This window comes from Bos indicus, chromosome 12, assembly GCF_029378745.1.
Source record: "Bos indicus isolate NIAB-ARS_2022 breed Sahiwal x Tharparkar chromosome 12, NIAB-ARS_B.indTharparkar_mat_pri_1.0, whole genome shotgun sequence".
In the NCBI taxonomy this organism is placed as follows: Eukaryota; Metazoa; Chordata; class Mammalia; order Artiodactyla; family Bovidae; genus Bos; species Bos indicus.
Genome location: NC_091771.1, coordinates 51,991,325 through 52,017,985, shown reverse-complemented (window position 1 = coordinate 52,017,985; position 26,661 = coordinate 51,991,325). Strand labels below are relative to the sequence as shown.

The following is a 26,661-nucleotide window of genomic DNA, read 5'->3' as shown; positions in this document are numbered from 1 at the left end:
CATAGACCTGTTTTTCAGTCTTAGTAAATACTAAATATTTACTTAATACACCGTTAATAAATATGTTGTCCTTAGATGGGTGTCAAAAGCTTCATTTCATTCTTAAGCTTGACATTTAAGTTTCCTAAACAAAATGGAATTGAGGCCTTTAAAATAACACTGTCACAACATACACTATATGTTGTATTTAATTCTCCTGAGATACTTATCTTTTTCATTTTAAAAATGGTAATTCCTAACTCTGTGCTCAAGCATTGGGAATGTTTGGTCATGTATTTCACCATAAAAATTATTCTTTTATTTTGTCTCTTCTATGCCTTGAAGCTTATTGTCTTAAAGCTGCAATTTGGTGCTCATCAATTTAGTTAGATTTTTAGCATACTTTAGTTTTCTAATTTTATTTGGCAGAACTTTTTTGCCTTCAGAATAGTCTTTGAGGATAAGATGACTTAGATTATTGTAGATATGTGTGTATTTGTGTATGTATATATATGTATATACATACATATGTAATGGTACTCATTAGTCTATAAAATTATACAATATGAAAACTAATTTATATGTTTTAATGGTGAGAAATTGAGACTTTGAGGAAATTAATATTTTCATGCATGTTTATATCTTTAGATTAAGTTTCCCTGTGTTTTCAAAAGAAACTATGCAGTATATTTTATTTTTAAACTTCAGTTTTCTGTTTGGTGCTTTTTTGATACTTGATAAATGCAGTATTGTTAAGATACCACGTTTTAAAAATAGCCTTACAATAAACCAGTATACACTAAGAATTTTCTACAAATGTAGAACAAAGCAAAAGAAGTGTCAAATTTGAATCCACATATAATTAACATGTACAAATTGTATTGGCAATTTGTTACCATGGTTAGCAGTTACATCACTTTAAGGTATCTCAAGCTATTTCAAGTTAGCATGAGGGCATATTAACTCATGCTGTCAGACTCACTGAGTTTAAACACTGAAATAAATATAAAATTTTTGAAATTGTCAGTCACCACATTGCTTCTTTATTCCTAACTCAATCTGCATTACTTCCTACAATGTTTTTCACATTGCTTTTAATAGTAGAAAAAAATTATGCTAAAAAATAGAATATGCTAAAAAACATTGACATTGTTTTAGTCCAAAAGTCTGTACCACTATTCTCTGAAAAGGAGAAAAACCTTTGAGCAAATACTCCGCAAATTCTTATATACATGGATGAACCAATAAGGACACTTTTTCACCCCCAAAATGGCATTTCAGAATGCTTTGCAACATGTATCCACTTCACCTAAAGAGAAAGTACCCTGTCTGCTATCTATTTTTAAATGTGGAGGGAGCTTTGGTTTTTGTTTTTTGTTTTGCGTTTATCTGTAGACACATTAATAGAAGCACTTTTTCCCTGGCTTTTATATGTCTTATATGTCTGTGTTAGCATAGGTGTATGTATATGGATATGTATCTATATCTGTCCATATACGTATATACATGAGGAAGACACAAAACTGGAGAATATGAAATAAATTCTCATTATGTAAAATGGCTTACAGTTGGTTGGGAATTTTGTTGTTCACAACTTTCATTGACATTTTTAATGTCCTCTTTTTTGTATTTATATAAGCAGTAAAATTGTGTAATTGCTAGTTTCTGAAAAGATTTTCAGTTCAGATCAAGTAAATATATTTAATAGAATGATATATCTATGTAGATGTATATCATTTTAATTGTCATGAAAACATTTTGTGAAAATGTTGATTTTTCTGGGACCATGTTGCTGTGAATTGGTTGTTCCTTAACAGAATATTTTTAGACTGTATGTAGAGATTCTAAATGTTCTGTGCATTTCCTAAACTTTTGAGATGGAGAAAACTAGGTCTACCTTTTGATAAAAATTCAGATTGTTTTTTTCTCTGTTTTTCTTACCAAATTTGCCGACAGCTTTCAGTAACATTTCCAAGTGATTTTTTTCCCCCACTTATAGAAGAGAGCAAAAGTGAAAAAATGAATTAGACTTTTTTTACTTTCTGATTTTTTTTTGTACTTAAAAAAGTAATAACAAGTTCACATATACTAATTACATGCGCTTATTATTCGTAGTACTAGTTACACTATCTATACAATCTGCATTCTTCACCTTGTCTTTATAAACAGCAGACTGTTTTTTTTTTTTTGTCATAAAACAAATCTGGCTTTACTGGAACAGATACGTCAATACGTCAGTCATTTAAAGGAGTTTTAAGTTGTCCTTCTTGCACTGTCTGAAGCTTGAAATCAATGTCTAACCCTTAATTGTAGCAAATGGCATGACACACTATATCCATGGAGAGCTTTTGACAAAAACTTACGTATGAGAATTTCTTTGCTGTGTGGTTTACTCAGGTGGCTTCAGTTTCCCTGTAGTGAAATAATACTCTGGTGCTGGTGCTGGCGTACAGAACGTTGTTACTCCTGTGAACGCGTCTTCTGCAGATCATCTCCTGTTCCCTTTCTTTGTTGATATTTTTCTTTCCTAAACTTTGTCACTCAGAATATCTTTAATGCTAGCCCAGGAGTCAGGGATTTGGACGTATTTGCATGGACTTCCAAAGCTTTTTTCCCCCAGGTGAGTTAACTGTAAGGAACAATCATACATTGTGCAGGTATTTCAGCATGTATAACAAATTTTACATTATATCTTTGAAGCCTGTGCTTAAGATTAATATTTTTTTTTTTTTTTTTGCTGAAAACAATTTACATACCAAGTACTGCAATTGAGTTTGCCCATAAACCCTTTCCCTCTATTTCTGCCAAAGACTGCATTATTCAACTTTTACTTGACTTCAGATTTGCTATATTTAATTTTATGACTAGCTTCTCCAGCAATTGTATACAAGTCTGGCTTTTTCAGACCTCGCTTATTAAGTGGGAGAATTTCAACCCCACAGCTATTCTGTTTTTTCCCTAGCCTTGCTCAGTGCTGTTTTGAATATTCATATAAGAATGGGATGGAATTGCAAGGAGCAAAAAATAACATTGCAGTTCATCAGTTTCATATGATGGTGCCCAGGTCTTAAATTTCTGTATTAAATAAAACGTGAATTTTAGAATTGCTTGAGAATAACAGACATAGTTCTGTGATTTTAGGTCTATCAGTTCTTTTTATACTGTGCAGTATTTTTAAAAAAGTATAAACTTCGCTGTACATTTATTAATTTATATATTTCTTTAATCAATAAAATATTAAATATTTTAATACAGTCTTCATATGTTGTCAATTCAGTAAAGAACTTGCTGTTATTATTAGTTTTTGCCAAGACTTTTCTCTCACTGTTACCCTGAGTGGTCAAATGAGAAATGTTGTCAAAACTTAATTAAATGCTCAAGATGTATCATAAAGACCAGTGAAGATGTTTTTTCACTAAATCTATTACTATTGGCTTAGTTTTTACATCATACCATGTAATTTTTAAAACATCAGTTGTACGTATGACTAATTTTACTCTTAAAAAAAAACTATGAAATAGTTGTGTTTGCTACAACTAAATGATGTATTTGCTAAAATTATTTATTTCTAGACATTTCAAATGTTTACTGAAAACCTGGTGAATAAAATAGCCCAATTAAAGTTTAAACCTTACTCTCGATTTTATTTTGAATACTGTCTTTATATTCTTATAGGTGTGCACATGTATAAATTTTTACAAATATGCAAAAATAGGTATATAAATGCATATTTTATTTTAGATTTAAAATTTTTCAAATAGTTAAAATTCTCATTTTCATGAAATTGTCAATGAATAACTAAGTGTTAGATTAATATGATACAAAATTGTAGAAAATGTAAGTAAATATTGTCCATTCCTTGTATTTGTGTAAGTGAAAATTGATGATTGTTCATCACCACAGTGAGATTTGCAAGATATTATGTGAAGGTTAATAATGGATTTAAAAATTTCCAGACCAATCCTATATTGAAGTCACAGGTACAGAGAATTTTTGAATCTATATTTTTTAACCTTATGATTTTATTTTTAATTTCTACTACATAATGGACATCTATACATATCTTTTAGAATGATACTTCTCTTAGAGATAGAGCTATTCAGTCATATTTTATCTTGCATAATATATTAGATTTTTAAATTTTACCCTATTTATAACATAACTAAATATCAATTTAATTTTAACCTAGTGTTTGCATAAGTGTTCCATGATGATCATTTTTTACTGTATTTGAATAAAGCCATTTGTAGAGCCTGTATCATTGTGTTTAAAAGTGCAGTTTCGGGACTTCCCTGGTGGTCTACTGGCTAAGACTCCTCGCTCCCAATACAGGGGGCCTGGGTTCCATCCCTGGGCGGGGAACTAGATCCCACATACCACAGCTGAAAGATCCATGTGCCCCAGCTGAGACCTGGTGCGGCCACAGAAATAAATAGAAAAAAATGTTTTAAAGTGCAGTTTAGATGTGTTTTAAAGAAGTAATAATAACAATGAAAAAACTTCCAGTGTGGAACTTTTGTTTACATCTAGTTGGGAAAAAGAGAAAATATGGGAAGGTTGTTATTTCTCTTTATTGCATTTATATAGAAAGTGATTTCATCATGGCATTCAGATTCAACAAATAGTTTAAGGCATGTTCTTTTCATTCATTTAAGAAGTGATTCTGATATCCAAATACATTATATAAACTGCTTTTTCAATGTTAATCTCTCCTCTATTAAACCATGATCATCTTTTTCTGTTAATAGCATTAATATATCACTGTCTAATAATAGTCTAGCAAATCAACGAGACTTTTATTTGTGCTATATTAAGAAAAGGTGAGTTATTAAACTCTTATAAGTACACTTATTCATAACTAGTTAAAATTGAGTAGTCATATTTCTTGCACGTTTCATCATTGTTATCTCTGTTTATAGATAAGTCTCCAGAATTTTTATACCTGTTTTCCTATTTGTTAATAGTTATTACAAACAAAAATGGAAAAAAATGAAGATTTAGACTTTTTAACCTATACCAACAGGCAGCAATGCAATAATAATGATTCAGAATTCTTCAGTTGTGGTTCATATAGTAAATTATTTTCATTTCTCCTATTGTTAAATATTTCACTGATAGATAGACGTAAAATCAAGTACTACCATGTTCCTCAAATTAGAGGGGACAGGAGCTAAAGTTCGGCTGCTCTCCTGCTATAATTTTCGTCTCCAGCTCTATTTTAAACATACAGAATTGAATAACGGAAAGATTCTTTAACATAGTGTTAACAAACACTTCAGTTATTTCTGTATATGTGTTCTTTTTCTTAGTTGGTGTATTATGAACTTGCTTTAAAAGCTATTAAGAAGAGTATGTTTAAAGTGATAATAGATTGTATTTTGTTTACTTTCTTTTTCCTATTCAAATTTTCAGGAACCTAAAACTAATACTGATGACTTTTTCAAAGACATAAACTCCTGCTGCCCACAGGAAGCCACAATGCAAGAACAAGATATGCCGTTCTTGCGAGGAGGGCCAGGCATGTACAAGGTAGTGAAGACGGGACCTTCCGGTCACAACATCAGAAGCTGCCCTAACCTTAGAGGTATCCCAATTGGAATGTTAGTTCTGGAAAACAAAGTCAAAGCAGTGGGAGAGGTATGGATTCTTGTAGCTTCATGACTTCTAAGACATTCATTCTTAATATAATACAACCAAAGCATCTCTTTCTTCCAGAGGTTGCCATTTCCATCCCAGGTTTTTAAATGTTAATGTTCTTTATCTTTACTTGTGTTGAAAATACTAATGCAATTTTTCTGTGCTTTTTTAAAATAATTTTATTCTCATAATTATTCTTGTGAAAGCAATGTAGCAAAATGATTTGTACTGTTTATAAGTGTTCGGTATTTGCACATATCTTTCCGTTATTACAGATGTGTACTATACTGTCATGGATGAACAGCACTTTAAAATATTTGCTATGACTCAGCATGGAGATGTGTTTAAACCGTTTCATTTCTTTGTTCCCATTCGTGTGTCTCACTGAAGTCCTGAGCAAATAACATTCCTCTTTAGTCCACTCTGGCATTTGCCTCAGCTGATGATGTAGTGTGTCATGCTATTTCTCAGTGTCAGGGTCACATTCAAGTTGCATTGTAGGCACTGTCAACCTAAGTGATAGAAAGTGTGCTGTGTTAGGACAGTTTACGAGCCAAACAAAGAGCCATGTGTTTTGGGGTACCATTTAAATTTATATATGAATTATCCTGTGCCTTAAAAACATACTGTTTTTACTAAAGTCGTCAGTGAGCATTATTTTACGAGACTTTTGATTGATTTCTGTCTTACCTCAGGCTGTGGTCTTAATTTCAGAAACTAACTTGATGTTAGAGAGTTACTGGAATAATTGCTCAAACTTTTTGCTGGTTTTCAGCCTGAGTGCTCTGAAAGAATCAAGCCAATCAATCATGCTTTTTGTTATGTACTAGGTAACCAATTCTGAAGGTACATGGGTGCAGCTGGATAAGAACAGCATGGTAGAGTTCTGTGAGAGTGATGAAGGAGAGGCATGGTCCTTAGCTAGAGACAGAGGCGGAAACCAGTACCTCCGGCATGAAGATGGCAAGTTGGCTTAAATTTGTGATTTATTCTGATTTACCTTTGCAATCAGAAATTTAAAGTGTACTGTATTTCTTTTGTTGTAAAGAGCTTTTATGTGTGTTTATTTTTGAAGTAAAATCAAAGCTGAAGGTTTAAAAGTCTTGCAAGTGTTGAACTTGCTGTGTGAAATACCTAGGTGCTAAATGAATACACATAAAAGAAGAGAATTAAAAGGAAATGTGAAACATAGGAATTGGTCTTGTAAAACCTGCTTTCTTATTTCTTATTCAAGGATGATATCATCATAAAATAATGTTCTGAGAGAATTGAACTGTTCTTCATTATGTTTTGAAAAATAGAAGACTTCATTTCACGTAAATCAGACATTTTACAAAATAACTTTAGCAGTTATAGTATACTTACTACATATGTATTAGTAATATATTTATTACATATCCATCAGTCTTTAAACATTTCCATTATACAGGGATATTGAGATACAAATGAAAATAACCTAAAGTGAGATCAGCTTTTTATAAACATAATTAAATAATCTGAGGCTGGTTTAAGTGACTGCCAGAGCCTTTGTAGCTTAGTAATCATTCTAGCTTTTAACACCAAGGCTTCCATAGTGACTCACAGGTAAAGGCTCCACCTGCGACACAGGAGACATGGGTTCGATCCCTGGGTTGGGAAGATCCCCTGGAGAAGGAAATGGCAACCCACTCCAGTATTCTTGCCTGGGAGGACAGAGGAGCCTGAGCTACAGCCCATCATGTTGCAAAAGAGTTGGATACAGCTTAGTGACTAAACAACAAACAACAGCAATCATTTTAACTAGCAGTGAGCATAAATTGTAACACTGGGCTCTGGAACTGCATTGCCAGGGTACTAATGCCAGCTCTGTAGCTTTTCAATTGTATGACTCTGGCCAAATTACCTGGTATCTCTGTGCCTCTGTTTTCTCATTTACAAAATGGAGATAATTTATAAGTTGAATATGAAAGCTAGGTGAACAAATAACAAAGCTGGCAGATGGTAAGATTAGCTATTGTTGTTAAAATGTAAGATGCTTTCCATACTTAGGAGTAAGTTTTAGTATGGGAAGCTGTATTCCCATCTATTTAGAAAGTAGAAGGTTCTTTCCGTATAAAATGCTTCTTAAATCAGGATGTTGTTTCTACTAAAGTATATACTCATCCCTAAAAGAGGTGTTAAGAGAAGTTTAAATTTCTCTGTAATCGCTTAATGATTTTTTGCTCTGTGTGTGTGTGTGTGTGTGTGTGTGTGTAGTGTGAATCTTAATATTTTGACATAAAATCTAGGGTTATAGGAAAGAAATAAAAAGCTAGTGCCTTAGTCACTAAGACTAGTTTGATGTGTTACTCAAATAGTCTGCTCATTGGTATTAGTATGTGACTGAATTTAGTATGGAAATAAGATTTTTCACTATAGTAATTTATTCATATAGAGCAGCGTAAATAAAACAAAACCTTTCCTCTTTGTAAAAATCCTTTGTAGGTCTTTGATGTCTGTAGATAAAGCTAATAGGCAAAGATACTGCTGTGGTCAAAACAGACATACTTGGTACTTAGACTTTCTCAGTCTAGAGGGTGAGAGCAGAGCTGTCTTTTCCATTCAGATTGCTGTTCCTGGGTGAATTTCAGAAGAAATATTTCACTGCTGAAACACCTCATACTGAAGAGTTTTGCCTAAGAGAAGTGCTAGGATTAGTTTCTTGGGGGAAAAAAAGCCTAGACATGCTGGTAAAGAGTTAGCATACACTACCGCCAGTACAGCAGAATTCTGACTTATGGGTAGGAAGAAAACATTGCTACTTTCTTCTAATTCCATTTTCAGTTTAAAGGGATATAAATTTTAAAGTATATTTTAAACCATCAGCTATTCATAATGTTGTTTTAATGGAATAAATACTATTTTCTCTTTTTCACCATTCATTTGATAGATTTTATTTTGCCTTTTATTAGTTACATTGTTAATAAAAGTGCTTATAAAACCAGGTTTATCATCCGTCCATTTAGGGAACATATCTTTTATATAATGAGTAAAAATAAGTACAAAGTTAAATTTTCCATAATTTTCACATTAAGAATTTAAAATATTTTATAAGTGAAAATTTCTTTTGATACCATAGACTTAGATATTTTGAAGATGCTTTTCTATTTGAATACTGGTATAGAAGATATTTTCATTTCTGATTTATGGGACATCCGTTTTTATTTTATAAAATGTCCTTTTATAAGTTTGTTACAAATATAAGTTCCTGGTCCAGAAATATTAATATACATTCAGTGATATATCCTGCCACAATAAAAGCAAATTGACTCTATAACAGCATATTCCATTTCTAAATATAATAGTGAATTTGATAGATGAAAACAAAGCTTTGTCGTGCACTTTGTCGGTGTCAGTGACCTAACTGGTAGACTTATTATCAAATCTAAATGTGAGGTTATTTTGAAATTTACTCATCATAAAAATCTTTCTTGCCATTTTCTCTCTTTATTCTATAGAGAATAGCATATAAGAAGCTAATTTTATAGATGTTCCTTTTATTGTAGAACAAGTTCTTCTGGATCAAAATCCTCAAACTCCTCCTCCAAGCCCTTTCTCAGTACAAGCTTTTAATAAAGGGGCAAGTTGCAGTGCCCAAGGATTTGATTATGGACTTGGAAATAATAAAGGTAGGTGTTTAAAAGTGAGTTTCTTACTTACCTAACAACTGTAGTATTTTTATTACCTTCTCTTACCCATTATTATTACTGTTCACCCACAGAACTTTTTTAAAGTTTGTTACTACAAAACTAACAAAATGCTTATGAAGGTATTCTTTTTTTTAATTAATTTATTTTTTATTGAAGGATAAATGTTTTACAGAATTTTGCTGTTTTCTGTCAAACGTCAACATGAATCAGCCATAGGTATACATATATATTCAATATGAAAGTATTATTTTAACAAGTTTTGTTTTTATCCATTTTAGCTTAAGTTTATAGTTCTTATTTACTTGTTCCCATTTTATAAACACTCATTTTGAATTCACATCATTAAGATTCTATGTTACTATATTTAGTAGAACTTTTTTAAATCATCCACTTGCTATTAAATGTTAATGAGCAAAAAAAAAGCTTTCCATAATGATCTGTTTAAAATCAAAGTATTTTGAGTAATATTTTTAAGTAATGTTGCATATTAGCTTTATTAAATATGTGTGATTTTGAATGTAATCAGTTATCTTAGTTAATTTTGAATTACATGAAATGATATCTTTGGGTTTGATTATATAATGAAACCAAAAAAATGTAAAAAGTAAAACAAAACCCCTAAGCCATATAAATATTAAAAGTATAGTTTGTTTTGGTAGCTTTAACGGAAGAGACCAGAATCATGGACAGTCCAAATAATAATTACTTTGGAATAATTTATGCTTGAATTTCATCTGTAATTCCATTTGTATGTAAATTTGAACACATGTTTCTTATGAACCTGATCCTAACTCATAGCTTCAAATCAGTGATACTGTCAGCAGGTGGCATTCAACTGGACAATGGGAAGGAGAAGATAGTCTCCATGGAAATACTCTAAAATGTTATTTAAACTAATTCATAGGATTTGATTTCTAGAAACAAAGAGAGTTGTCTTAATACCTGACTTAAAGAGAAAGTGAGATAGTGAAATAGTCAATGAAATACAAAATACGTCATTGTGGAGGAAATACTCAATTTAAAATAAAATCATTTTCTATTTGATACCTTTATTGCTTTCCACAATGTATTTTTATGAAGGAAGCCTTAGCTGCAAGATTTCTTTTTGGCTCTTCCTCCTGTATTGGGTTGCTCTAACCTACAGGCTTAGGTACTGTCTGCTCACTCATTTCTGGTAGCTCAGACTTCAGCTAACTTACACTAGATCTTCATGCTTAAGTAGGGTAAGTGCTTTGTGGTGTTTGCTTCATGTCCCTTTCCTTCTACCACTGCCAATCCTTAAATTAAAATCTCAGTGTTTACTTACCACATATACCTGTATAGAAATCTTTTTAAAGCTATGTTTAATTCAAATTGTATGCTTTAAGTCTCTAATATGTCCAAATTGTACTGGTGGCTGTCACATTAAATCAGTCTTTAAAACATAGTTTGATAAAACATCTTAAGAATAAAAATCAACTTTTACGAGACACAGACATTTCTGAGAACATTTGGTCTTTTTTTTTTTTCTTGATAACATTTGTTATTAAATAAAAATAGTGGATTACTTTTTAAAAGCGATTTTGCTAATATTGTTCAGAAATAGCATGGACTTGTTAATAGACTTTAAAGGTACTTAGATGGAGCAAAGAAATACTAAGAAATTTTGATCTGATTGTATATATATAACCTCTATTTTTACCTTGCCTTTAGTAGTAGTTCTCATTTTCTTTAACTCTTGAACTACCCAAGGTCAAGTAATTGTTTTTTTGCAAAAATTCTTTTCCCTTAAAACAGTTTTATAAAATTCTTCATCATCTCTAAAATCTTTCCTGTAATCTGCAGCATTAATTTTTTTTTAAAGTAAAGACATGTGACTTTTGTTCACAGTTCTATTTCTTGTTGGTGTTTCATTTACAATTTTACTTATGAAACTTTATTATATCGAGAGAATATGGCTAGGAAAGTGCTGTTTTCCAGTTTCTCCCTCAGCTAGTCTGGATATGTTTTTTGTTCTCCCCTCTTCTTTGATGTCAATTAAACCTTTGAATATATATATATTCTCATAAATAAGGAGCTATCATCCATCCAATTACATAATTTCATATTTTTTTATTTTTGTACTAATGTCCTTTGTACTTAATTTGAAGAAAATTTCAGAATTCGTGTTTGAGATAACTGTTTAAATAAGGTAGATTATATTCCTTTTTATCTTATAGGTCTGACAGATTTTTATATTGTCTATCTGAGCAAAAGAGTTCATGCTTTTAAAAATGTATAATTTCTTTGGCAATAGCAACTTTAAAAAAGAAAATAAATTTAGTAATTTATAACTCTAAATATTACTAAGTTAATAGCATACTTTGCCTCCCTTCAATCCTACATTAAATTATTCATATTATTTGCATATTTTCTGCATGAAGTATACTACATATGAGGCAGTGATGATAATCATTGTCAGATACTTCATAGAAGATGACATTAACTTAGGTTTTCATTTATAGTTATATGATACAAATCAGCTTATCATAGTTACTTCATAGACTCTGTATGTTCTGCTACTGCTAGATGTAAATGAATTTAAATGGATTTGTTTTTATAGGTGGGCTATTATGTAAAATTTGTTGGAGTGCTTCTATTATTAAAACGACACACAGCATTCAGTCCCTAATTTGAGGATAATGATCACCAGCTTCCTCAGGAGTTCTGAATTGGCATTGTTTTATCTAGTGTTTGACTATCTGAATGTCGTAAAGCACCATTTACTTTGCCATTTTGGATGTTAATTAATAACAAGTTGTAGTCTTCACTGTTTTGCCCACTGCAGGTGACCAACTGAGTGCCATATTGAATTCCATTCAGTCACGACCCAATCTCCCAGCTCCTTCCATCTTTGATCAAGCTGCAAAACCTCCCTCTTCCCTAGTCCACAGCCCATTTGTGTTCGGACAGCCCCTTTCCTTCCAGCAGCCTCAGCTTCAGAGTAAGTCTTGTCAGCCTTACCTGCCTCATCAAACCATTTCTGAAGCTTTGTTCTGAGTTGTTTATCAGTTGCTAATTATTTATCAACTCACCTAGCTGGTTTTATTTAAAAAGGATGTTATCCTTTCCCACGTTTTTGAAGCACTTAAGGTGTTCTGACCTAAGACATACCTCAGCTAAGACATTTGTAATTACATTTTTCATTAAGTGCAGTTATTAAAACATTACTGTTATTTTTGTTCTAATTCCAAAATAAGCAAATAATACTATAAAATATATAAAGAAAACATTTGATTTAATATTTTTTATAAAATGCATGACTGGTAAGCACCAGTTCTAGGGATAACTTTTGTTGATTTACATTGGAGTTTTGTTACTTGGCAATGCCCCAAGAGAATGAACCTATTTCACTTTACCAGTGGGTGGAGGAGAGGCCGTACTGGGCAGGTTTGTTTGTTTCTTTTAAGTGAATTTGGTGTCTCTGAAATGACTAACAACTTAGGTTTCCAGATTATCTCAAATTGTCTCTTTTCTTGCTTATTGTTGTTGTTGTTCTTAATATATTAAACTGGTCATTTGATTCAGTTCAGCCTTCTAGGCAAAAGGCCCTTCATCCATGATATCAATAGTAATTCATACTGATCTGGAAAGTAGACCCAAACAAACTGCACTTATACTAGCCAAGTCTTCTTTTTTCTTAATAAGCTGCTGAGGCTTCCCCATAAATGTCTCAAAACTCCTAATATGACACCAATATGCTCTTCTTGGCCGTCAGCTCACACATTAACTGTATAGTATGTAAACACAGTCACAGAATTGAGAGAGTTTATCTCAGCTTGTACAGTCATCTGTCTGAATTCAAGTGCATGACCTCTTTGCTTTACTTTAAGGAAGTACATTCACACTTGGATCTAAACTATTTTTCTACAAAAATACCTTCATAACTATTACTGGGATTGCTTAAGAGAATACCAGCTGGTTTAGTTTTTGTTAGGAGCCAGGTAGTATATCGTTAGCAAATGGTATTATTCATTGTGATATTATTATCTATCTTAGGAAAAGAATATACTGGAGTATAAGCTTTTCTAGGTTTGCACTAAGCATTAGTCAAGTTCAATTAATTAGTTTGTAAATATAAGTAGTATCAATTTCTAGCTAATTATCTCCATTCATATATAATATTCACTTTAATGTCTTTTAAAAGAAGAATTTCAAGGAAACATAATAGTGTCATGTGTGTGAAATAGTGTTTTTCTTCCTTGATAAATATTATGGTGAAGACCATAAATAGTTTACCCATTTAATGGAGCAACAAACATTTTACATTCAGATGTACCCAGGTTGTAGGAAATGTTAAAGGTAAGGTCAAGGAAATAAAAAGGAAAAACTTGTAACCAGGCAGAAAATTCATATTAAATATAAAATTTTAAAAGAGAAGTTACCCTGATAATGTCATAGTGGCAGCAGACAAGAGAACTAAGGAATAAGGACCTATTTGTTCTTCCTCAAGGGTCATTGCAACTCTTTTCAAAAACTTGTCTTAAAAAGAGTATAATTACTGTTTTTATTTTACCAATTATTTAATAAAATATTGTGAAACAAAATGTAAAGAAAATCAGATTTGTCTTTTTTAAAGGACAGTAGGTTCCTAAATGACATTGTGTCAGTGTAATTTTGTCCACATTCTGTCTGAGTGTTATTAGTACCACCCCTTCCTTTACCCCACCATATTGGAGCACATTTGAAATCATGGCATAGAAATGTCTCAGAATTACCTGTTTTCTGAATCATTTCTTGTGTGTGCTCCAGTGATATAAACTTCTTATTCTCAGCAGAATATCACTAAAGCTTGATTACCAGATTCCAGAAACCAGAAGTTTTAATCTTTAGCGCAACTAAAAATAAGCGTGGAATCTAAAAATATTTAATGCTTTATAAATACATTAAAATTGTAGTAATCTCATCATATTGGGAAAATTGAATGTGGCAGAATTAAAATTCCATAAGATACTCTTTCCTGAATTCCACTGCTATCCATCCCACGAGTTTTTCATATTGCTTCAGAAAATGGCTTATTCATACTGAACTTCCCTTTACTAATTATTAGTAAAATAAGAATCATTTTGTTTTATCCTTTTGTGTTTCTAAAATAAAATTTATGTATAGAAGACCATATTTACTGATTTTTGCTTATGCTGATAAGTCACCCCTATGTACTAAATACTGTCCTTGAGCATTGTAGTATATTCTCATTTGAGATGATATCTTTATCTTACAGGTAAAGAAATGGAGGCTTAAAAAGGATAAGTGATATGCCCTAGAAACACACGTAGTAAATGGTAGAGTCAGAAGATGAGGCCAGTTCTCCTGACTACAAAGGCCATGTTTTATATATCTAGCTTTGCCTATTAATAGATAATGGAAAAAATCTGTTCGTTAATATATAATATTTAAATTTCTCTTTCCATTTAGTTCTAACATCTAGGATATTAGCTTTGTTTGTATTGGTTATTTTCCCCTTCATAGTTTAAGACTGTACCATGATTTGAAAGTAAAAGATTTTTCATATACCATAACTCGAGTTCCCAGTTAAGTAGATGGGCTCTAGGAGGACATACATAAACCTCCTCACATGTCAGCTTTATGAGCATTATTGTTAGTATTTCTTTAGGTTTTCTTCCCCCTAAGCATAGGGTTTTTTAAATTAATCTTTGGAATTGAAAATAATCTACACATTAAATTAATTTGGTTATTTTTTAAATTAGCATAATTATTTTGCACATGCACACATACATATCTACATACAAATTATTTCATGTTATTCTAATGAAATAGAATAATTATAGGAATAAAAGCCACAAATTTTCCTTGTCTCACCATATTTATATGTATGCAAAGGCATGAGAGAGGTGTGTATATAAACTTTTCCTTTGCTATTCTACCATTTACGTTTTTATTTCAAAATTATTTAAGTAGACTTTAGAATTGGTGGGTAATTTGGCAGTAAGTTTCTAATGGACTGAGGTGGGAAATTGTCCCCTTTTCTTGAAAAGGAATTGAATTGAAAAGAAAAGGAATTGCCCATTTTCTTCTAAGAATATTGCATTCTTAATTTTTATTACGGAGAAGGCAATGGCACCCTACTCCAGTACTCTTGCCTGGAAAATCCCATGGATGGAGGAGCCTGGTGGGCTGCAGTCCATCTTCCCTCATTTCTTTTGAAAACATCATTTTATTTATCCCATTGCCTCTGACAATATCTCACACATCACAAGCATTCAGGGAGTATTTATTGATTGTGAATGCATAAGATGATCACTTCTGCAGTGTGAACCATGAGTTTGAGATGCTGTGTTTCTTGTTATCTTATGATCAGTATTCCAGAATTTATTCATAATACATCTTCAAAATAGAGAAGGAATTTTTCCTTAGTAATTAAATCCAGCTTAATGTCGTGATGTCTAATAATTCTAAGTTTATACTGATGGAATTTTATACAAGATAATCCAATCGAAAAACTTTTTCACAAGACTATGTTTAACATATGTATTTTCTAGCTGCTGCCCAAGAAGCTAAATAATTTGCTTTTTTGTAGAAAAAAATGTCAAATAGAGCATTAAGACAGTTCACCATTTGTCAGAGATTTTAAACATATATAATATAGTTATCATACTTTCAAGCTCAGCTATGAGAGTTCTGTGTTACTTTGCAACAAGACTTTTTCTCTTATACACATTTGTCACATTGTTAAGTGAGACAAATTTTGCTAAATGTGACAAGAGTCCGCCTGAGTATCTGCATGCATACTGATTAGTGTTTGAATATACTACCATTTACTAAAGCACTGTTATTTACTTACCTAGCCTCCAATGATGTAGTGATGGAAAGACTTTAAGCTCAGATTTCCTCTCCAACTCACTAGCTTTAGTTAGGTTACTTCACATTTCTAGAGCCCTTTTTAACTCATCCATAAAATGCAATGCCTGATGGTCATTATCTCTGATATATTGCCTTTTGATGCCAACATTCAGCATCTCTCACAGTCCAAAGCAGAGTGGGGAAAAATCACCATCTCAGACAGGGCATTCTGTTCTCTGTGGAGTGAGTGTCAGGATGGGATTTGGAAAGGTGCAAAGGAGGTTTTTTAGCTACTGCTCCACACATTTTCATAGCTTAACTTCATTATTTGCTTTGAGATTAATTCTTCATATGGTAACACTGTAACCAGATATTAGTATTAAAGGCAGGTTTATTTCTGAGTCTTAGACTTCATCTTTATCCTGGACTGCAGTCCCAGCCTAGAATCTATCCACTTGTTTCCTTGTCCGCTGTGAGCTGTGGCATGGATGGAACACTTGACTTAGGAAGGAGACCTGGGTTTTAATCTGTCTCTTCCTTGCAGTTAGTTTTGTGACACTAAGCTGATTTCTAAGATCCTTTTCCTCTTTATAATTTTTATCAAGAAAAATTAAAGGATGATATCAACAGATTTTATAAAATCAAATAAGCTCAATAAAATTTTTCATGCTTGAGCCCATAGCATCTGTCACAGGGGCCAATATATATATATTTCAGTATATTTCAGTTGTACTCTAATGTCTCTAGCCTCCCTACACATCCTTGTCATTTCAGTCCTGGGCCAGAATTTATTTTCATTCCATGTCACCTTCTTCTCGGTGGTAGGAAAGTCTGGACCCGTGTTCCTCTTCCTCTTCTTCGGCCCTGATGAAGTTCATTCTAGAAGCTTAATCCCCAAAGAATGCTGCTGCTGTTTATAGGACGGTGTGCCTTAGTGCATCTGTTTGCTTTCTCCTGACAAGATCTGACCTTCTGTCTCTCCCCTTGCTTCCATCTCTGTCTTGGCTACTAAGTTTATTCTACACTTCATTCCCATTTTTCTTCAGATGGGTCATTTATTCTTCCATCATCTATTTACCTTTGTTTGTTAAGTATCTACTCTATGCTAGGCTATAGGGAGCAATAAGGTAGAGAAAATATCATCACTAATCTTCTGGAATACTGTCAAAGGCAGCCATGTTTTTTTTTAAATGACATTATTTTTTAAGTCTGCAGGAACAAATATTCACAGGATGCATTGGAAACACAGGAGAAAAGCTGCCTACTCTTCCAGGAAAAGTTAGAGAGGTTAGAGCTACTGTTGCATAGCAAACCACCCCAAAACTTCCTGACTTAAAATGAGCACTGTTTAGCTCACAGTTCTGTGGGTTGGCAGAGAAGGCTGGGCTCAGCTGGATAGGTGTAGGGACCCTGCCTGGGATTCTTCATGCATTCTTAGGTCACCCAGGTATTTTTGCTTCGGGGGTTAGCTGGCCATTGGCTGGCGTGAAAAGGATGATTAGGCCAAGTGTTTTTTTTGTCAGTCAGTGGGTTAACCTGGGTTTGTCTGCCTGGACATTGCAGGATTCTGAGACTTACACTGACACAGCATCACATCTGCCATCCTCTGGTGGTCAAAGCAATGCACTTATATTCAAGAATGGAGAAATAGACTCCACTCCTTGATTAGAGTTGCTTGCTGCAAAGGGGCGTGGATCGGGATGGGAATAATTGTCACCGTATTCTCAAATGATTGATTAGATATGTTAAGTTTGAGATTCCTATTAAATCCAGTGGAGATACCTAGTAGAGATTGACACATGAGCCTGGGGTTCAGGGGAACTGTCCGGGACACATAAGTTAGGAGTTTGTTTGGCTTATAACAGAATAATTTGAGAATTGTTATATACACTTAAAGCCCTACGGATGGATTAAAGCAGCAAGAAAGTGGGTGTAGGGAGAAAAGAAAGGATGCCTAAAGACTGAACCCTGGGAGCATTTCAGTGTTCTGACATGGGAAAGAGGAGAAATCAGCGAGAGAGACTGAGAAGTGGCCACAGAGATAGGAAAACCAAGCCAAGTGAAGAAAAGTATTTCAAGGGAACAGTGATAATCTGTATCAGATGTGGCTGATGTGTCAGGCTGATGTGTCAGTCAGTGAGGACTGAGCACTGTGGATTTAGCACCGTGGAGGTCACTGATGATAAGAGCAACTCCAGTAGCGTGAGCTTCAAGATAAAGAGGGGAATGAGAAATTGAAGATAGTTATTATAGATAAGTCTGTCATGTTTTACTATAAAGGGAAGGAAAAAAATGAAACCAAGACAGAGGACGTGAGATCTGGAGAGGTTTTTGTTTGGTTTGGTTTTTAAGCAGGGAAAAGGTAATATTAAGGTTGTTTTTTTTAATGAGAATGATCCAATAAAGAGAAATATTGCTGATGCAGGAGAGAGGAGAGAATTGCTGGAACAGTATTCTTCTGTGGAAGAGGGGATGGGATTTAGCACGAAGTGGAAATGTTGGCCAAGTAGGAGCAGAAATAGTTCATCCATCAGAAGAGGAGAGAAAAGAGTACGTAGTGTTAGCAGCATGAGAATCTTCTCCATTTGTTTTTTGTCTTGTCTTGTTTTCTCAGTGGAATAGAAGCCATCATCAGCTCAGAGTTAGCATGGGGAGAGTGCGTTGGTGGTCTGAGGAAAGAGGAGAACATATGAAATAGTAATAGCTAGCGCATGGCAGTCCTTTACTACATAACAGGCACCATTTTAAGCACTTTGAAAGAATAAGCTCATTTGATTATGTTCAAAAACATGATTCACATAAGGAACTTCATGCAGTGGTAGCTTAGAGCGTTAGTGTCCTAATTGCACTGTCTTACACTAGAGAGGGTGGGGCCACATCATGAAGGTCTTGTAAGCCATTCTCAGTAGTTTAGACTTAATACTGTGTAAAATGACTAAAGTGTAAGAAACAGATGAAGGATTATATAGTTCTGCAGAATTTTAAATAAAAAGAATGATGTGATCAGTCTTACATTTGTGAAAGATAACTGAAAATATTATGAGAAGGGTTCTGGAGAAAGGGACAGTGTTAGAAGCAGAAATTCCAGAGAAAAGCTGAGTAGGGCTTAAACTAAGGTAAATTACAATGGGAAAATAGAAGGAACACGTTTAGAAACATGTAGGCAGTGAAATTGTACAGGACGTGCTAAAGATAGTTGGAGGAGCTAATCTAGAATGACGTCCAGTTTTCCTTTGTTTTGGAAGATTATATGCTTGAAAGTGAAAGTGAAGTCGCTCAGTCGTGTCCGACTCCGTGGACTGTAGCCCGCCAGGCTCCTCTGTCCATGGGATTCTCTAGGCAAGAATACTGGAGTGGGTTGCCATTTCCTTCTCCAGGGGATCTTCCCAACCCAGGGATCGAACCCAGGTCTCCTGCATTGCAGGCAGATGCTTTTTCCTCTGAGCCACCAGGGAAGATTATATGCTTACCTGATACCAATACACAGAATAAAAAGAAGATTTTAAGGAAAAAATGAGTTCAGTTGGGTAACTTAGCTTCCAGAATACTATAATATAATTTGAATAAATATTTAGCATTTCCATAACTGAAGATGGCATTGTTGACTAACAAGTTGATAATACATCATTACAGATTTTCATGCATCTTCCTTTCTGCATTTTTATCATGGATTAATGTTATATTCTAGTGAAAGGCATATTTCTATTTTATCCTAAGGTTGAAAATTTTGTTCTAGTTTTATAATTCATTTAGTATACTGACATTTAGGTAAACAGATTTTAGTTTCAATTCTGTGTCTTACGCTCTTTTTCTTTTGACACATTTATTAAGATTATGTATCCTGTTTGTGCTTATTCATATCTATATTTATTTATGTATACGTTTTTCAGATGTAGAAAGAAATCTAGTTGTATGAATCTTTCGCAAACAGTATAAGATTGTGTCATGTTTGCAGTGGAATGACAGGGACAGTGTTCCTGACTTTCTTCACTCAATTTGAACCTCAGTAATTGTACATTTGCATTTTTCTCTGAATAGAACTACAGATATTTTGACAGTATAGACTCTTATGACAGGCAGTAAGTGGTTAAGCATAACTTACAGTTCAGATATTCTGGAAATTACTTACTTTAAAGCTTTATTTTTTTAAAAAGTTAAAAAGCAAATGAATTGGTTATTGAGGAGACAATATATAAATAATAGCTTCAACCTAGCCAAAAGATGTGAACAATCAAAATATATGCAGATAAGAAATAAGTATAATTAAGTATAAGTATTATTCCTACATCTGTCTATTGATGTCCTGGAGGGTTTAAAATAAGGTGATAGTGATGACAATTGCATACTCAAGCTAGCAGTTGTCTAGACTGACAGCTTTAGATGCAAATCCACTGGGTATAATCCAAAGAAAACAAAAACACTTATTCTAAAAGATACACGCACCCCAGTATTTGCAGAAGCATTATTTATAATTGTCAAGATATGGAAACACCCTGGGTGCTAATCAACAGATGGATAAAGAAGATCATTGCTTCACTGTTGACTCAACACTGAAGGAATATATGCATGCATGCTCAGTCGGGGCCAACTCTTTGTGACCCCATGGACTGTAGCCTGCCAGGCTCCTCTGCCCATGGAATTTCCCAGGCAAGAATATGGAGTGGGTTGCCATTTCCTTCTTCAGGGGATCTTCCTGACACTGGGATAAAATATATGCTCCTTTTTAAATCTAAATGCTGATAGGTGCCTTGATTCTTCCAGTGTATTGTCCCACAGTTTGTCTTTGGCCAACTGAAATGCGAATGCTTTATTTAAAAAAAAAAAAAAAGTTAAACTTTTATTATCATTAGCCTAGGGAATAAGTTTTTAAATACAGATTACAGTCAACTCAGAGTTTCTGTGACCAGAGAATGAATGAAATATTCTAGGGGATTTGATACTTGGGATTTAAATCAAAGAAAATGAAGAATAAATGACATGTAAAGAACCATATTGTTAATAAAGGAATATTTGATACCAAACAACATTGACTTCAAATGAGTACTGGAGAAAAAAAAATCCTGCTTTTTAACTATTTTGTTTTAAGGATTATTCTCCTTAGTTAACTATATTATGCGTAAAAAATCAAAAGCCTAGAGAGAGTAATTTAATAATTGGTTGTTTTATCTTAAAGCAAGATAAAAAGGTGCATGATTAATCTTCATCAGGTGTCTAAAAGCTGATCAATTTTTTCTTCTGTGCATAGGTAGGAATGTTTCTCTTCAGATTACTTCTGTTTTTAAATTGAAAGATAAATCTTTAGTTCAAAGTATTTTGCTGCTGCTGCTAAGTCGCTTCAGTCGTGTCCGACTCTGTGCGACCCCACAGACGGCAGCCCACCAGGCTCCTCCGTCCCTGGGATTCTCCAGGCAAGAACACTGGAGTGGGTTGCCATTTCCTTCTCCAATGCACGAAAGGGAAAGGGAAAGTGACACGACTCTTAGTGACCCCATGGACTGCAGCCTACTAGACTCTTCTGTCCATGGGATTTTCCAGGCAAGAGTACTGGAGTGGGGTGCCAGTGCCTTCTCCTCAAAGTATTTTAAACATGGGCAAATTTTGTAACATTAAATGACTAGAAGTAGTGTTATGTGAAATCGCAGGTTACTTTATTTAGGCATTTAATAGTAACCTTTTTTAGACTTTCAAAAAATATTTGTTTCTTCTTGTTCACTCTGAATCATACCTATTCTCTTTAGGTTTTGTAACGTATTGAAAAGACTTCAAGCATATTTTGGCTTCAAAACCTCCTCCAGGAGTTTGTCCTTAAACCTCTAACATCTTATCCTACAAGTGTCTGTATATCAATAGTTTTGTACCTTTATGTTATCGGTATTTTTAATTAAGATAGTCTTCTAATTTCTTGCTCTTGTGTCCCCTTGCTAAACCCAGTCTTCACAAATTTTAGTGACCAGGCTATGAAACTGTGTCCTTTCATGGGCAGTTTGAATTGCCCTTGAATTCCAGTCAAAAACTGGCACTCGAACTGACATTTTTGGGGAGAGTTGCAGACTGAGTATTAATAGCATAAGAACTCCTTTTGTAGAGTCTGATACCTTTGAGTTTTATAGACTTTAAAGAGAAGAATGCTCAAAGATACTAAAATTTTAACAGCTGTTTAACTTAGATGAACAGGACTCGATGGCATGTGGGTCCATCCCTCCATCCACTCCTACCATTCTCTCCTGAACCAGCTTACAAGGGGTCTTTGCAGTTGTCCTTATCGACCGATACCACTCTAGTCAGTCTTTGACTTTTGTTTTGCTAAGTTCAATTGTCAATTCTAGGATTTCATGTTAATTGCTCTGTTGGCAGTGTTTAACAGGATTGCTTTTTCTTTCTCCCTTGAAACACCTTCTTCCTTTTCCTGAGGGTTATCTCCTACCTCAGCTGTTCACCTCTGACCTCTTTCCTATGTCCTCCACTCTTCTGTGTTTCTAGGAATGTCCAGGTTTGTATTCCGAGGTCTCATCTAGACCTCGCTCCCCGAGTGGTCTTATCTAGGCATGGAGTATTACCCAAACATCTGTGTGCTTACGACTCCCAAGTTTATCACCACTCCGTCTAGGGTATATGTGTTCATTGGCTTTCTCCTTTTACTGGAAGATAAGTTCCATAAGAGCAGGGACTTCATTTCTATTCATTACTTTTTGCTCAATTTCTAGGACATTATCTGACACATAATACATACACTGTACCATATATAGGACATTTGGCTTATGAATAGTTCATCTTTTATCTTGGCCATAATGATGAATCGGTCAACCATTACTTTTTCTCTTGAGATAAGTGTGTATTCATTTTTTTATTTCAATAATGTTAAGAAACTTATCTCCTTATTACCTGAATTTGTTTCAGCTCAGTTGATTACATTTAACTGCCATAAATTAAAATTTTAAATAGTGGGTTAATTTTCAGATTTAGACATTTCTTTTTGAAGCATACTGCTTTTGAAAGACCACTTTAAAGGTTCTGTTAATTCTTTGAAAAATATATATATTTTTTCATTTTAAGGACTTCATTTTCTGCATGGTGAATCATTAATGTGTGTAACATTTCAGTGACTTGTAATTTTTTTTTTTTGCTTTGTTTGTATTGTGAGACATTTTATAAATAAAATTTGGTATCTCAGTAATATGATTTACAAAACAAACGCTAAATATTGGAATTGGCACTAGTAGTTTTTACTGAAGATGGGCTCAGAAAAGTAGTCGACCGTAAATGTCAACTTGGGTCCATTCTGAGATGCAAACTGGAAAAATTATAGTCCTGTGTCCATACAGAAAGCCAGAGGACAATAGGTTAAACTGTAAGTAACGTGTTTTTTTTTTTTAATCTCAAACTGTTTACCAAAAAAAATTACTTATAAACTTTCATTTATAAGTAAGTGAGCACCAAATTAAAGAAAACTGAATTAAAGAAAGATTAGTCTGAAAAGAAATGCTCAAATTTGATTTATCAGTGCTGTGACTGTTATTTAACTTTTAAGCTAACACATTTGGCGCTGTCGTCATTAGTCTAAATTAATTAATTTGACCATTGTTTTCAGTTTTTAATTTTAGAGAGATATAAACTTATTGAAAATCTTAGCAGAATATGAAATTTTTAATAGCAGTTAATAGTTGCGCATACCATTTGAAATGCTTTGTTTCTGCTTGTGTTCTCTGCTAAATTTTTTTTTTCCATTGAATCTGTGCTGCTTCTTTGCCAATGTTTTCCACTATAGAATCTCCATCTCGCAACCTTGCTTCTCGTGAGCGCATTTACAAAAATTATGGTGTAGCTGGGCCTGCCTCTGCTCTCTCATCTCTGTCTCACAAACTGAAGGGTGGGTATGCGTGCCTCCATGGATGGGCCATTCTTAATGAACATAGGAGCTTTCAGGAAAGAAGTTTTAGTTCACTTCAGTCATTTTCATCTCATTCCATTTAAGATTAAAGTTTATCATTTTATTTAAACTTGATATTTTGGGGTAATTTGTGATGTATTTGTTCAATATTGTATTGATTATCCTAATTGATATGCCTGTTTACTATATCTGTAGGTTAAATAGTACTTTTGTTTAATTTCAAACCTGTATGAGGTCTTAAATAAAATAAGTACATAGGAAGAAATGCCTTTGGGGAATTGTAAAGCCCTTTTGACCAGAACAAAGGTATACGTGTAAGCCTCGAGCACATTGTGATCTGTAAGAATATAGTGTCTTATGTGACAGGTTAGTCTTAGACTCATTTTTCTGTTATTTAATGTAAAAATAATTTTCCTGTTTTAGTTTTTTTATGAGAAACAGTTTGATAATTTAAGTTTTTTAGTTTACCTTTGTTTTCAGAGCCATCCTATATGGCTTGAGTCTTCCTTATATTTTCCTTAGTCACGTAATTTTAGAAATGTTTAAGCTATTGACAATTGATAAAATGTCAGACCATTTTAAAATTTGCTTTGGTCTTTTAAAGTACTGTATATTCCTAATCACATATTTTTGTCTTAGAGTGATATTTAATTTAACTTTTAAAATCTTGTATTCTTAAAAATGAGTAAAACAGTTTTATATTTCTCCTTTTTACAGTTGACAGTAATACTATATAATATTATAGAATAATTGTAGAACCTGCTGTCTGTAGTATATAGTCTTATGTAACCCATAAGGAGTATATACTATGGAATATCATATTACAGTAGAGTATTATGGGTACATTATATTATAGAATGATATTATATAACCATTTATTTATGATTTTGGCATAAATGCAGATTATTAATGAATTAATATTTAACATTTTTACTAATTTGTTAGAATGTACTAAATTTTTATCCTGTCTTGTATTATTTTTTCTTCAGAATTCTTTTGAGATTAAGGAAGTGTCTATTATCACTTAAGTTTACACATGATAAACATGAGCACTAAACAAAATTAAGTGATGAATGTGAAAGTATTTATGATCTAAAGCTTTTGGCAAAGTGTGTTTATATTTAGTGATACTTAAAATAGCCATATGACCATTTTTAGTAATACTTACTGCATGCCTCAAAATTTTTAAAACCCAAATGAAGAAGATACACATTAGTTAGTTAGTGTATGAGTTTACCACATTTAGCTAACTTGACATTTTTTTTCAATATATGAAATATATTTTGGAAAACTAGCTTTTTCAGCAGGATTGATTTATAATTTGACAAATATATGTCAGGAAGAAATAATTGTGCGTTAGTTATGCACCTAGACTCCAGCAGGTATTCAGCTGTCACCACTTAACAGATCTTAAAAAAATACTCGCCATTACTTGAAGCATAGGAATATGATATAGAGCAGCCCTCACTATGACCCTCTCTATATAACAAGCAATGTTTGCTGGCATGTGGTAAATGGTGTTCCTGATATTTGAAAGAGTCTATTGTTTAGCCAATCACAGTAGAGATTTCCTTTGTGAGGAACTGTGCATCATTAATTAGAAAGCACGCCCCTTTCAGAAAATTCACACATTGAGCTTGTAGAGAGAGATGCCAAGTATAAAAGATTAATTACTTATTTGCTTGGATTCACCATTATGTATGGTTTAGCTTATGAAATAAATGTGATGATGAAGGCATTTCCATCATCAGAGTGACAAAAACGAGTCAGTCACTCAGAATTAGTGGCAAGGACTGGGCTGATGTCTAATTCTACCAAATACAATATTTGGCTTATAAAATCTGACCCTTACACAGCAGTGGCTGCTGTCCCCTCTGCCCTGGGGTGGTGCTAGCCATAATGGATTTTCAGAGAATCTGAAGATTGTGACTAGTAGAAGGGAAAAAAAACTAAGAAAATAGGAGTTTATTTACTCACTTAACAAAAATTTATCAAACACTTATTGTATTGACCCATTCTTGACATGGCATCAGTGAAAGGGAGTAACAGACAAAAATATCAACTTTTGTGAGCCTTCCATGAGGAGGCAGATTCTATGGCAAAACTCTCTTGACAGATTAACTAGAGCATGACTGTACACACACACACATGCAAGCAAGCCCCAAAACACTTTACTACTTTTATCCAAGTTTGTTCATTTCCCTTTAAAAAAGAAAAAGAACGAACTGCAATGTAACCAGTTAACAAATTCTTCTCAATTTACTAAGTATCCTTTTTCAAAAAATAGGAATACTTCTAGCAAGATTTATGGATTTTCATTTCTTTTGTGCCAGTTGAGTCACTTTAGTCAGATTGCTTTCCTCCTAACAATAATATCACTTGCAGTAAAGGCAGGAGTTTTGATATTAGGAAAGATAATCTTGCAGGCTGTACCACCTCCCGACAGCAGCGACATCCTTGCTGTGGTGCCTCTAAAGCAAGCATGAAACAGTAGGAGCGAGAGACACCGAAGGAGGGCCAGGATGCTGAAAACAAAAGGTGTCCGTGTAGAAACTCCTAGTGCTTTGCTTGGGAAAAAGCGAGATTATTTTTCTTCTTGTCCTTTTTCTGTTAGCATTCATATGTTAGTAATAAACTATTCTAATCCAATCATAAGAATATTAGAAGTAT

General features: G+C 33.4%; 1 protein-coding gene across 14 annotated transcripts in view; it reads left to right on the top strand.

Annotated features, from left to right (window-relative positions):
* The window catches only part of MYCBP2 (MYC binding protein 2), a 269,649-nt gene that overhangs the window by 197,245 nt on the left and 45,743 nt on the right, over positions 1-26,661 (top strand). For 7 of the 14 annotated variants that reach the window (XR_011569887.1, XM_070800632.1, XM_070800628.1 and 4 more), the window contains 5 exons: positions 5,392-5,616; positions 6,447-6,579; positions 9,141-9,263; positions 12,067-12,246; positions 23,869-23,970. Coding sequence is in view for 13 of the 14 variants with exons in the window: in XM_070800632.1 (XP_070656733.1) it covers positions 5,392-5,616; positions 6,447-6,579; positions 9,141-9,263; positions 12,067-12,246; positions 23,869-23,970 (763 nt within the window). In the remaining variant the exon portion in view is untranslated. The remainder of the gene's footprint in view (positions 1-5,391; positions 5,617-6,446; positions 6,580-9,140; positions 9,264-12,066; positions 12,247-23,868; positions 23,971-26,661) is intronic. The other 7 variants (XM_070800634.1, XM_070800633.1, XM_070800636.1 and 4 more) reach the window with 5 other exon arrangements.